A 14,113-nucleotide genomic window follows, 5' to 3' on the forward strand; every position below is an offset into this window, starting at 1 on the left:
GACCATTTGATCTAACATCTGCATACAAGCACTGGTTTTCCACGTCGGCGAGTGCGCATGCCCCGAATTATAATCATTCAATCAGCACAAAATCGGCGTGGTCACATCTTATCCTCTTAAATAATTCAAAAATTAATTATATTTGTTCAGGTGAGTGATGTCATTCTCGCGCTTAAAACAAAGGATTTGCGATATTGACCACGTGAGTATTTTGCAGAAAAATCGTTCGAGACCCAGCGTAATTTTCCACCTAATTATTCAGATTTCCAGGTGGTAAGAAAAATAATGGTTAGTCTCCTGGCTATGTTTTGCCAAGTGTTAGTTTGATGAAATGATTGTTAGTTTGCTCCGACTTACGAAACCTGATTTTGCGCCATGTACTTTTTCCTCGGTCTTCTGAGAATCGAACAGGATTTTTTTATAAGGTTCCGCAAAATACCAAAAATATATTTAGCCTTGCTCCGTGTTGTTGCAACAAATCCAGACTAGCTTCTAAACACATGCTTCTGGAACATTCAGGATCGGAGGCAAGCTTTTGAGGGAGGCGGTGTTACAGTTGTTAAACTAGGATAGGACTGCAGTACAAGAAACATACAAAAGATGGCGTCTTTAGTAGTTGGTGGTGAAAGGACATCAGGAAATGAAATACGAGAGCAGAATGGTAATTTGTATTTTTTTAAACTATGAGGACACGCTTTTCACAAAATCTTAAAAAATCAAATAAAAAGGTATAGCTAGCTAGCTAGCTACAATCCTGGCCAAAATTGGTTGAGAAAATGCCAAACACATGTGGATTTATTATCTTTATTATCATTATTTTTGTTTCTGTCGTCCCATGTGTAGAGATTCTCTGTTTTGTTGACATAAACTAGCCAGCAAAATTGTGGTATGTGTATACTAAAACAGTGCAGGTTTTCACTTATAGAATAGTAGCTAGTTTCCAGTCCCCCTCTCCCCCATTTCAATGTTGAAGTCATTGTCACAATTTAAAAATGCAGTTGGCCACTCAACCCACAGCCAGCCATTGGCTTCAACATCGAAATGGGTGGAGAGGGGGGCTTGCATCTTTGTTTATCTTATAAGCTTATGTTGCATTGGAAATTTTATCAACAATTTTGGCCAGGATTGTAGCTGACTACATGACAGCCAAATAAGTAGCTAGATGCATATTTTACATGTGGGATGGCTGGCCTTGCAATAAATATGGACCCAATGGATATACCCTGTCTATTATTTCCAGAAGGAGAAAATGCCTTAGATAGGTATTCCTGGCAGTACGGGATCATTCCCTGATCGGGTGACTGTCCCCCGATCGGGGTAAATCACCCGATCGAGTGAGTGCGCAACCACCCGATTGGGGGAGACTTACCTGAATCGGGTGAGTATTTTTCCTGCTTAAAATTGCTTTTTAAAAGAGCAAGCCGCTGGCCAAATGTGCAATATAATTTTTGTTAACATTAAGTCATAAGCTTATTTTGCGATGTTTCACCGATTACAAAAAATTTCACTATGCCGTTCCAATGCTATTGATGATTTCTTGAGTTGGATTGACTACACGGTGCATATTTTTAGTCTAGGTTGCACGTGTTGTGTCTCTGAAGCTCATTTTAGTTGTCTTATAGACATGTGCTTGGAATTAGTTAAGTAAAAAGCCAGTATAGCAAGCTATATAGAGAAAAATGTGCATATTTTTTATCATATCTGACACAAAGTATAGTAGAGAAATATTAATATCTTTAACATAGCTAGTTAGCTGTCTCTAGAGCTTAAGCTGACTAAGTGCTAGGCAATAACTAAGTCTCTCGGCCAACGGTAAACTGAGGTACGACTTCCTTTGGCCTAATGCTTATTCCATGCAGACTTATTAAGGTCCGTGCTCTGTCTTCCCGGCAACTCCCTGTACCAGTTGGGGATAACCGCAAATATATACACGGATATCCAGTGTCAACTGCACATGCTCAAGAAACACGGTAGGCGAACGTGGTAGGTGAAAATATGTAAAACACAGAAAAATTAATAAAAAGCACTTGCACTAACCAGATATTAGGGGAAATAAAGCTTTTTCCAAAACGCTTACTACCAAAGCCTGCATTATGATCATCTTTTTTCCGTAAGAATTAGCCACATTTGTTTAAACACTTCATCCTCAAATTAGCATTTACAGTGCCGAAGTGTCTTGAGCGTGCTGGGATCGAATACCCGGGTGATATAAAAATGGAGCAATTTAATGGCAGGTAAAATTATTTTTATAATAGGCACGTTACATTGCATTTACTTAATGGATATTCACTACTTGAACAACTTTTCACTGCACAACAACGTGATTGACTTCGTTTTTCGAGAGCAAGATATTTTCTTTCAGCCATTTTTCACCACAAAAAATCAACTGTTCTCATAGTTTACCTACCATTGATATTTCAGAGTCAAAACACGGGGTTTGGTGTATTAGCCTATTCTAGCGATTTATCTCTCCTAATTAGGCTATCAACATGGTTTTTACTGCCATCACTGTTACTTTGCATAGTTGCTTTACTCAGGCTTTTTCAGGAGAGGCGTGCGATCGCACACGCACACCTTGGCACACGCCTAAATCGTTTTAGGCGTGTGGTGTGATTAATCGCACACCTGAAAAATAAATATTGAGTTTTCAAAATCAAACCTAAAAATCCATTTTGTGCGATGGTACCCTTGAAGTAATTTTTGCTTCGTGTTAAAAACAAAAGCTTAGCAAGAAACATTGTTTATAAACAATACTCTGCGCGAGAAAAAATTAAACGCAAAGGCCATTGAATTTTTATTTTTTTTAACAACGAAACTAATTATAGTAATGCGATTTTAATCTCGATATATTTAAAAATCACAAGCTCTTTTTAAAAACAACAAATCCAATGATCTAAATAAAAAAAATAAGCAAGGAGGTTTAAAAGAGAAGGAGACACATCTGCGCAAAAACATCTCTATCGCTGTTTTTAAACTTTTAAAAGTTGATCTAAAAAAACATTTCTATCGCCGTTTTTTGTTTTTAAACTTTTAAAATGCGATCTAAAAAAACATATCGCCACTTTTTGTTTTTAAACTTTTAAAATGCGATCTAAAAGAAACATTTCTATCAAAATTAAAGTTTTAATCTTTGTTTAAACATAATAATTTTTATCACTTAAAAGCTTTATTTAACCCGCGCAACCAACAATGCCTTCTCGCTAGTTTATTTAGTTTCCACACAAAACTTTTATTTTATAAAACTATCAAACAATGGCTTTTCGTGTCACATTGATAGAGTTGATAATATTTGCAATTATGCTATTGGGAATAGTTATGTTAACACTATTTAACAATAGTTACGCGCAGTTATAATAAGCTATTTTTTCTTTAATAATCTTTTGTTTATTACGCGCAAGTAAATGACTTACAAGACTCACAAAATAATTAATAAGAACAAAAGACAAACAACTACCGCCTCCAAGAAAAAGGTGTGAAACTTGAGCGTACGCGTACGCTTACATCTGGACTGTACTGTAGATGCATTAAATTGTACTACTTTAATTTTAATTTTAATTTACAAAATTGTATTTTTTCATCAGACCCATATCCAGAATTAAAAAAAGTTAATTTTTATATTTCTGTTTTTTTTTATAGTGATGGCAGCTTCATCCATTGCTAACATAGTGAAAAGTTCTTTGGGACCTGTTGGATTAGATAAGATGCTTGTTGATGATATTGGTGTAAGTAGAATTTAAATATTCAATGTAAATTCCCCTTAATCAAAATGAGTGCCTTAGTGTTTTTAATAGGATTTCTGTTTTAGGATGTTACAATTACAAATGATGGCGCAACTATTTTAAAGCTGTTAGACGTGGAACATCCAGCTGCAAAGATTCTCTGTGAATTAGCTGATTTACAAGATCAAGAAGTCGGTGATGGGACCACATCTGTGGTACGTTTGTTATATTTCTCATTGCTTGGCCTGCAATAGTTGCTTCCAAGGTTGTTTCGCATACAAATTTATTGCTCAATGGCATGCAAACAATATTTTTGTTGTTAATATGATGGTTTTGTTGATACACCAGTAATGAGAATTAAATTGAAAAGCATATAAAAGCAGTATGTTTCCTACATAACCGACAAGTGTAAAAAACCACTCAGATAAAGCCATCATTTTAAATTGGCAAGACAAGTAAAGTATACTAAAATTAAGGATATGGTAGACCCAAGTTAAAAATTTTTGTGTTTTTTTTTTCACGGATGTAACTTCAATGCTAATTTTCCAGTAAGTTTTTGAAAAAATATTTTATAAAAGTGTTGTTTTGGTGGGATAAAACAGGGAAAATGTATTTCTTTATAACATTATCTTTGATCTTGCCCGAATATGAGTCACGAATTTAATTTTCTTTTAAACACCCACACTTTATTAAAATTAAAGACTTTAAAGTATTAGAAATATAATTTACCATGCACCTATAAATTGTTTTGCACTTTTTTTAAATACTGTGAAGTTATACTGTTATAATTTTTCTTTTACCAACTGCTTTTTTAATATTTATTTTTCTATTATCATTGTTTTTATTTGTACGTTTAGAAGCCATGTTTCACATTTATCAATACAAATTTTTAACTTACTTTAATTTTATACCGAAAATGTTTCGACTCATTAATTAATAACAACGTTAAATTTCCAATGCTACACTAAACAATTTTTTTTGAAACAGTTACACCTCTGGCTACAAATTCGTGTTTTTGTATTTTGAAATTTGAATAATTATCGAGTGTGTTTTTTGTTTGAAATTTTTTTTCTCCATTTCTGTTTTTTTTCACAAATTTATTTTCTTATATACTCATACGGAATTTATCAATGTTTTTAATATATAAAAATGTTTTTAAAAAAGGGACATGTTAAGGAGAATTTTTGAATACACTAAACATGTGTCAAAAGGGTCTACTGTATCCTTAAGGCCTTTGCAAATTGGCTTGTTACACTATTTATAAATTGTGTTGTCAAGTGTCTAGCAAGGCAAGAATAGATATACACTGTTGTGTTTAAAATACACTTGTGTTACATAATGCAGAAAGTTATCATTTTAAATTTAAAATGTTTTGTCCTTTTTCTTCTTAACACAATTAAATAAACATTTTTGATTTAAAAGAAACTACTTTTAAGGCGAATTTCCACTAAGCGTTCCAGAATGTGCTGAGCGTAGCGGCTATTGTACTTTCAGTCCCAAACCCGCTAAAAGCGGTCCGCTCAGCGCGATTTCAAAAGTCGACTCTACTTCGACTTTTACGCGCGTTTTCGAAGCGCTATCCAATTAAAATGCTCCAAGGCCACATGATATAAACAACTTCTTGATTTGCAATTCAAGGTTGTAATTAAAGGAGCAACCCAAGATGAAAGAGTTTAAAGTTTAGTGACATACAAAAATACTTAAAAAAAAGTTGACTGTCTTGAATTCTCCTTTTAGTTTTCATTCTTGATACAGCCGTCTTATCTAAAACCTTTTTGCATACTTCTTTGTTTTGTTTTGTTTTTGTTTTTCTTCATTGAGAAACAGCAATAGTTTGAGAAGATTTATTTTCTTAAACAGCAATAATTTGCTACATCGAACGTTCATGTTTACATATTTTTGTTGTTTAAAAGTTTACACGCTCTTTTCGCTGCTTTTGACAAGTGGAAATAAAAAAATAACATTTGCCTACGCTCCGCGCGTTTTAGACCGCCTAGTGAAAAATCGCCTTAACAGTGTGGAGGTAATTATATATTATATAATTATATTCCAGCCTTTTTAAAATTAAATAGACTTTCTATACAAGGCAACTAGACTCTGTTAGTAAACCAAGAAATATTTTTCTACTCAGGTTATCATCGCTGCAGAACTGTTAAAAAATGCCAGTAATTTGCTTCGATATAAATTGCATCCTACGAGTATCATATCCGGATATAGATTGGCTTGTAGGTAAGTGTAAAACATTTAAAACTGTATGACCTTGATGAAAGAGATGAAATTCTGATTAAAAGAACATTGAAGTTTTGTAATATATGTGTTAGCTTAACAGTAGAAAAAGTATTATTAACATTGCTACCTGTATTAAAGCCCTGTGTAGATAATTTTTGTATTGTAATGAAAAAGTACACGCGAAGTGCCGTATCTGCTTTCAGATTTGCATGTCAAATTAAAACGTGTTCTTGTGTCACTGCATCATAATCACAAATTCTTTTCCTGAAATTGTTCCTGAATTCCCACTTTAATTTTTAATCATGATTTTTCTTTCATGTAAAATAAATACACCATACGTATGTTTCAGGGAGGCGTGTAAATATATACAAGAAAATTTATCCATCAGTACTACAGAGCTTGATCATGACATTGTCTTAAATTGTGCAAAAACATCCATGTCATCTAAACTTGTAGGTGTCGATTCTGATTTCTTTGCTAATTTACTTGTAAATGCTTCCATGTCCATCAAACGTACTGGAAACAAAGGGGAAACAAAGGTACCCATAAAATCAATCAATATTTTAAAAGCACATGGTGGAAATATGAAGGAGAGTATATCAGTGCAGGGATATGCTTTGAATTGCACAGTAGCCTGTGAAGGTAAAGCTCTTTTTTGTGCTAAACTTTAGTTGTTGTACTTGTGATGTTCGATAGCATTTGGTAAATCTCATTGTAAATTATGGGTTGATTATGACATGTTTTTCATAAATTTAAATAAGGTTTGCATTTTAAATTGTTAAAATTTCTTAAGGCCTGGTCCTCACTGTTGCAATATTCTTATAACAATAGTATTTTACTAGTCGATAAGGCCCGTGGAAAAATCCACTTAGGCAGAAGGACAATGGCAAAATAGGTTGTTTTAGATTTTTTGCTGACGTCAGCAGTGCAAGTACAAATATTTTTGGCGAATTTTAGTTTATTCGTTGCCTGTACTGTGCAGAGGTTTAAACGCTGACCAAGAAAATGTATGTCATGTCTTTTTGATAAGTGGTTCATGAGATATAAGGGTTTTAAAATTTTGCTAACGTCAGAAATGGCCAGTCAAACCCCCCAAAAAATTTTTTTTTAAATTTGTATACCTGCTGCCTTCATTGTATAGGTCTTGAAACACTGATCAAAAAAATGTATAGGATCGCGTATTTTTGACAAACGGTTGCAGAGATATTAGGGTTTGAAGCTTTTCTGGTGACGTCATCAACCCGTCCATTCCAAAACAGATTCGGGGACCCAGGTTTGGGAAACGTACCAAAATTGGTCCCAGGTGGTCCTTAGTTACCTACGCAGGAGATGACGTCAGTTATTTCCACCCGTTTCCAAGTTATTTAGCCTTAAATTTAAGTGCAATGCAATGGCTTCACTAATCTTAATATACTTTCCTTTGACGTCAATATTGCTCTAACGTCAAAGTTTGCTAATTTACAGAACAAATTTATAGGCGATGTTTTATAGACTTTATCAAAGAAATTTTATCCACTTTGCAAAAGTGACAGACAGACAGAACTGGCGTATTATTATATAGATTTGTCTGATTGATTAAAAGCACTGCTAACAATTTAAATTTCATTTAAAACTGATCAAATTCTTTATATATATTATTTTTGCTGTTTATTTATAAATGTTGAGTCGCTCTTGTATTCAACACATCTAATACAACCTTACTAATTCACATCAGCACTCCGCAGTTGCTGAAAACTCATAACTCGTAACTAACTAACCAAATGGTCAATTGCAATGTCACAAATTTAAACTTCATACCTAAACTCTCTAAGTACTTAGAAGTCATCGGCCAAAATTGGTATTTGTTTTCGACAAAATTTGGCACAGTTAACAATAAAATTATGCTGAACATAATAGTGACATCATAATTTTAATTTTTGTCACCTAAATATCATTTTAGGCCAAAATTGGTCCAAAAATTAAAATTACTTTATTTTCGGCAAAAATTGCCAAAGTTAACAAAAAAAGTATGCTGAACATGGTAGTGACATCAAAATGTTAACTTTCAACCATGAATGATTGGCTGTATTTTTTCTTTTTTCTATTTCCTTTTTCGGACAATTAAGATCGTATATTATTTTTCTTTATTTTGCTTTTTCTCGAGGAATTTTCTATCAATATTATTGCCTATCCGAATAGCAAAAGATGTCGTGTCTAACTTCGTAACAGAAATCACAATTTCATAGACAGCTTTTTATAAACTTTGTTGACGAGCTAGTTTACGTATATTATACGTCTTGTTTTCTTTAGGTATGCCAAAGAAAATACAAAACGCCAAAATTGCGTTTCTAGATTTTAGTTTACAAAAAGCTAAAATGCATCTAGGAGTACAGGTTTTAATAGAGGACCCTGAAAAGCTGGATGCAGTTCGACAAAGGTAAACATTTTTAGATTGTATTTATAATATTGTAATACATGCTGGAATTACAACAGAAGAGAGAGAGAGATAAAAATATTCAAGATATGAATATCTGAGAGGTAAAAAATGCACAACAATGCATTTATAATTTAAAAAAGAAGAGATTGTTTCAAACAAATTGTGTTGTTTTTTTGGAGAGGGTAAGCAAATTTTAATTATTATTTTCTTTCAGAGAAATGGATATAACGAAAGAACGCATTGAAAAAATACTTAGTAGTGGAGCCAATGTAATGTTGCTTTCTGGTGGAATAGATGATCTTTGTATGAAATATTTCGTTGAGGCTGGTGCTATGGCTGTCCGACGAGTTAAGAAAATTGATCTTAAACGAATTGCACGAGCTACTGGTGGTAAGTTTGTCCACATCTGCTGGCAGTGTCATTTACTACGTGCTATTGATAATAGTGAAATTGGGTTGTGTTTTGTGAATGTGCTCTAAAGGAAAAATCTGAAAGGGTGTAAATCAAAGGACCCATTATATATTTTGTTATCTTCCAGTTGCTAAAGATTTATTGTAGCTTTTTGTCATCAAGATTCTCACTTTCGTCTTCAGTTTCAGAGAAACCAGTTTAGCTATATAAAATGATTTTTGATCTAAAAATTTGCATGTCATTTCGCAAATATTGCAAATTTAATTATACTTTCCAAAATTGGTCTGTTCGAAAAAAGGTCAATTGGCAAAAATAAATATTTGGGAAATTACTACAAATTAATTATTCGCTAAGCTTAATCACACATTGACAAATTATTCGCAAAAACTTTTAAAAGCGTTGTCTTTGTTTTCGTTTTTTCTCATTGTGTTCTTCTTGGTTTTTTTTTAACATTTCGCAAATTTTGTTGCAGCTCATTGGCTTTTCTACTAATTGCTTTATTTTCCTGGCCTTTGCTTTGGATGAAGATCCGTGGCGATGTCTATATTCAGTTTTTTCCTAAGAAAAGTAACCATGATACTCCCCCCCCCACCTTTGAGGCTGACAGTACAGTTCTTTAACCATCTTGTTGTAGAGTCAAAAAATGGTGCATTTGCAAAAAAAAAAGAAAAACTATAAAAACTATATATATATATATATCTAAAAAATCGACTGACTCGTGAAAATGAATCTGAGCAAATGCATTTTTGTGACCCCACGAAAATAAGTGTTGCGATTGCAATTTTAAACTTAGGTAGCCACGATACAAAATAACAATATGTTTATTTAGGTACTGTTTGTTTGTCACTTGCAAATCTGGAAGGTGAAGAAAGCTTTGATGCATCATTACTTGGCTATGCAGATGAAGTAGCCCAAGAGCGTATTTGCGATGACGAGTTGATTCTAATTAGAAAGTATGTCTTTTCTTCTTATGACGTGGATTTCCATTCGATACATCGCTCTGTGTCAAAGCACAGAGATTACCTTTTAAGCCCAGGCTTGCAGGATAAAGTGACTTCATATAGTTATGCTTATATATTTAACCGAAGTGGTTCTTACTTTTTACCTGCAAATTCCCTTGGGCTAACATCTACAGTGGACTTCTCCAATTAGAAATGCCCTCAATCTCAAACACACTTTTGTCTCATTTTGTAATGGTAAGACCTACTTTGAATAAATACTTTGTCCCTTGCAAGTTTGTAATAAGTCGGGTGCATTTGTTCAAATAGATTTGACTGTGTATGCAACCTTTTGAATTTCAACTTCTAGTCCAAAAGTGAAACCAGCTGCTTCAATCATTTTACGCGGTGCAAACGATTTCATGGTGGATGAGATGGATCGATCAATTCACGATGCTCTGTGTGTTATAAAACGCGTGTTGGAATCGAAATCAGTTGTTCCAGGTGGTGGGTGTGTAGAAGCTGCTCTTTCTATCTATCTTGAAAATTTTGCTACTTCGCTGGTAAGTTAATCCGTCAATCTAAATGAAACTTATCTTTTTTGGTCTTCAATTATAATCTGCCAAGTTGTATCAATCTGAAAAAATAAAAATAAAAATAATAAGTAGGCAAATTTACATAAAACTTAACCTCTATAAAAGGGCTTGCTGTGCCTCCCCAGAGCTCCTTCATTCTCAGTTTTGAAACTTCTTAAAACTAAACATTCAGTCAAATAATGGAGAAATATATGTAGAACAAACCTTTTACATTTTGAAATATTTCTGAAAGTTACGTTTTTTAAAAAAATCTGTTAGTGACGAGTGATAAGCGCATGTACTATGCAAAGGTTAATATCTGACCACCAAATAATTTTAAAACTCCTCTTTTAGGCTTCACGTGAACAATTAGCTATTGCTGAATTCGCAAACTCTCTGTTAGTCATCCCAAGGACGTTGACGGTAAATGCTGCAAAGGATTCAGCTGACCTGGTTGCTAAGTTACGCGCCTACCACAATGCCTCACAGACGCAGGAAAACAAGGCTGATTTGAAATGGTATGTGTATGAACGAACAAAAAAGAATAATCTTGACGAAATAAATCTCTTTGGATTAAGGCATCTTATGTGCAACCTAAACTACCAAGAATACTAATTTCATTTTTTCGGTGTTTTTTCTTAGGATTGGTTTAGATCTAATCAATGGCACCATTCGTGACAACAAAAAAGCTGGTGTCTTAGAACCAGCCATGAGTAAAATCAAATGTTTGAAATTCGCAACTGAAGCAGCCATTACTATATTACGTATTGACGACATGGTCAAAATTGAGCCGGACAAAAAAGATGATGCTAATTCGTATCAGAATGCTCGTGCTTCAGGACGATTGTAGACACAGAAGATGGTCTAATAGAAGATGTTTAGTGACACGCGACTTCCTTTCCTCAGATGCAGCTGTAATAAGTACTCTTTAAAATGTTGTACCGAATCTGTCGTTCTCATAAAAGATGTTCGTACATAAAAAAAATTTGTTGTTGTAATCAAAAAAAAATTATCAAGGAAGAATTATTTCCAGTGACAAAACTTTTCTCTATTAAAAAATGCGAAAAATTAAAACTCTTAGGCTGTTCCTTTGTTCAACGTTGATATTCCGTGTTTTGCAATAGGGCTGATACCTAGACGTCGTCCCCAGGCTCCTCAATCTCTTAAACCGTAGCCATGGAGTGGTCTTTAATTTGCCCTTATTAAGCAAAACTCCCAAGTAACGATGTTGTCAGTCAACCGCTTAGATTTGTAGCAACATGACATTGTTTTTTTCTTTAATTACCACAACCAAAAAAGAATTCATAACCAAAAATTCCATTTTAACGATTGCTTGGATGAACACGTGCTTTATCAAAATGTTTTGACTCGGTTAGTTTACGTCTATAATGCATAAAAACAATAAACCGCAAAAAACAGTTACATAAATGACTTGATAATAAAAGAAAATACCTTAAAAAAAGAAATGAAGAGGCCTTGATTGAATAAGGACCGACACTAGCCAGTTCCTCTGCGTATTGTCACGTAATGTCAATTCTTTTTCGTACGTACGTGGTGAGAAATCGTACACGCCTCCGATTTTTAACATATCGAGACAGGAATTTGCCAAATCAATTATGTCTTTATTTTTCAATTTTCTGTTTTTTGATTTGAACAAAGTTTCACACAGTAAACAGTTTAAACAGTTTTCAGTTCTTATACATTCTAAAAGGAGCACCCTTGTGACAACCAAATTTAATAGTGTGCTTTTTTGCTATTGTCTCTACTATGCTCTACTACCAAAAAAGCCTTTAGTCAATTTCTATTGCATATGTGCAGAGCTGGAGACGAAGTTGATTATTGGCAGAAGGAAATGATGGAATTCTTATGTCTCCTTCTACAAAAAAATAATGGATAGTCAGTAAACACTAGAGTATGGAGAGACGAAATACACAATATTGACAAGTAAAAAGGTGTAAATGCGCAAATCGTGACCGTGTTCACGCTTTTAGTAAGGGGCATTTGTTTTTTATTTACAAGAATTTGAGCAATGACTTAAAACGACCATAATGGTGTTCTCCCAGCTTGCTCTCTTGCGGTACAAAAAGAAGGCCGGAAGTGACGATTCTGTTTTGATCTTTACTATGTCGGCTGGCTTTATTTGTCATTTACCTGAGTGCTATGGAGGAACGAGTGGATTCTTGATAAAAGAGTGTCCACACTGCCTGTTGAGCCAACATGACCTGCGTGAAGTTAATTTGTATATAGCTAGTAAGTTTATTTATGAATAGACGACAAAAATGTATATGTTCTGTATAGCTACATTGATAAAGCTGGCTAGCTTGCTGAATTTTTAGTCTATTACAAGCAGATCAGCACAAAGGCATTAAGATTAAGCAATGTTGCTGACAACATCCTGATAAGTATGGATATGGGATATGGACAGAAGACAGCTAAAAAAAAAAAACAGCAGAGGACAACACACAAAGGACAAACTTCTAACTACTAGCTAGACTGTTCATTTACATTATTTTTATTTCTCTATTGTTCTAAGCACAGGAAAATACACATGTATAGCTATATATCTTTTTTTAAATTAACATTAGAATGATTTAAATTTTTGACTTAGCTAGCTAGCTATATATATGTCTGATTTTTTAGATATATACCAATAGAAAATCTAAAACATCAATGAAAGTAAACCTTGTAACTGATTGCACATGTTCACATGATTATCAACATGAAGAATGTTTTTATCTACAACATTTTTATTGTTTGGCATATTTCACTGCAGATATTAGGCCACCATCAAAACTATGTTCGGTTTGTGTCATTTCTAATTATAAAAGTGACTCGGTCGGTCGGATAAAAATTTTTCCCGAAAAATTACAAAAATACTATATTTCACAGCCATATTTTGTTATTTATTTTCAATGTACGCCAGCGGGTTTTTTAGCCTCTGTTTCAAGTCTCATTTTTGTCAATCAACGTCGTTCCCATGGTTTTAGTTTATATTCCGGTATAAATGCGAAGCAGAAAAATGTAGCACTGAGTACCGCAGCACAGTCCCTTATCGAAATAACATTCGGACGTAACAACGGTAATTTGGAGGACCGCTGAAAAGGTAAAAGGTAAATTTTGTTGCGTGTTGAAGATTTTTCGTGGATTGTTTGGTTTATTTTTTACAAATTTACTGACTTCCTGACTCGGCTTTCGTCTTTAAAGTGAGTTGGTCTGGTGACGCTAACCAATTATATTTTTGAGGGTGGCCTTATCATGGCAATAGCATGGCTAAAACATGGTGCATAGTATAGTCACTGCTATTAATGTCCAAATTGAAACAAGTTTGTTGCAAAGATTTATAAACCTTTTTAAATGTTTAAATTTTCTGCAGTAAGCCTTTCTGGATTTAACAAATGTGTTGCATGCAGTAAAATGCGGAAGCTAGCTGTAGAAAGGTCTTTTTCAGCCCATTTCTTTCTACAGAAACATTTTGAGGCTTTAAACTATCATTGAGTGTAGATGGATAAGTTCTGATTAACATATATTTATATAAAGTGGTAATAATACCTTTGTGCAAAGAAATAGACTGAAAAGGACCTTACTTCACCTAGCGCCTGCATCTTTTTGCTTTTGTATTTGATCATGGCATGTGATAAATGTGATTCAGAGTAAAAAACATCCATACATATAACAAGTGTTATAACAAGTTACCAACGCTTTTGAGGTTTAATAATAGGTCAACAGAAAGTTTTAATGAATTCATTTAATATTTGTTATAATACTAAATGTGCCAACTTAATATATATTATATATATACTACTGTTGGGAATGTACACCAGTTTA

The 14,113-nt window shown here is 33.7% G+C and overlaps 2 protein-coding genes across 2 annotated transcripts; both read left to right on the forward strand.

Moving 5' to 3' along the window:
- Positions 1-496: 496 nt before the first annotated feature.
- LOC130647023 (T-complex protein 1 subunit alpha-like) lies at positions 497-11,329 on the forward strand. The gene is made up of 11 exons (XM_057452733.1): positions 497-661; positions 3,637-3,722; positions 3,806-3,934; positions 5,851-5,948; positions 6,298-6,590; positions 8,238-8,364; positions 8,579-8,754; positions 9,605-9,728; positions 10,084-10,276; positions 10,643-10,806; positions 10,931-11,329. The coding sequence occupies exons 1-11, from the start codon at positions 601-603 to the stop codon at positions 11,136-11,138; spliced, it is 1,659 nt and encodes a 552-aa protein (XP_057308716.1). The 5' UTR covers positions 497-600; the 3' UTR covers positions 11,139-11,329.
- Positions 11,330-11,448: 119 nt separating this feature from the next.
- On the forward strand, positions 11,449-14,087 carry LOC130647025 (uncharacterized). Its single transcript, XM_057452735.1, has 2 exons — positions 11,449-12,538; positions 13,224-14,087. The coding sequence occupies exons 1-2, from the start codon at positions 12,337-12,339 to the stop codon at positions 13,385-13,387; spliced, it is 366 nt and encodes a 121-aa protein (XP_057308718.1). The 5' UTR covers positions 11,449-12,336; the 3' UTR covers positions 13,388-14,087.
- Positions 14,088-14,113: the final 26 nt, after the last annotated feature.

The sequence above is a fragment of the Hydractinia symbiolongicarpus genome, chromosome 6, assembly GCF_029227915.1.
Source record: "Hydractinia symbiolongicarpus strain clone_291-10 chromosome 6, HSymV2.1, whole genome shotgun sequence".
Classification (NCBI taxonomy): domain Eukaryota; kingdom Metazoa; phylum Cnidaria; class Hydrozoa; order Anthoathecata; family Hydractiniidae; genus Hydractinia; species Hydractinia symbiolongicarpus.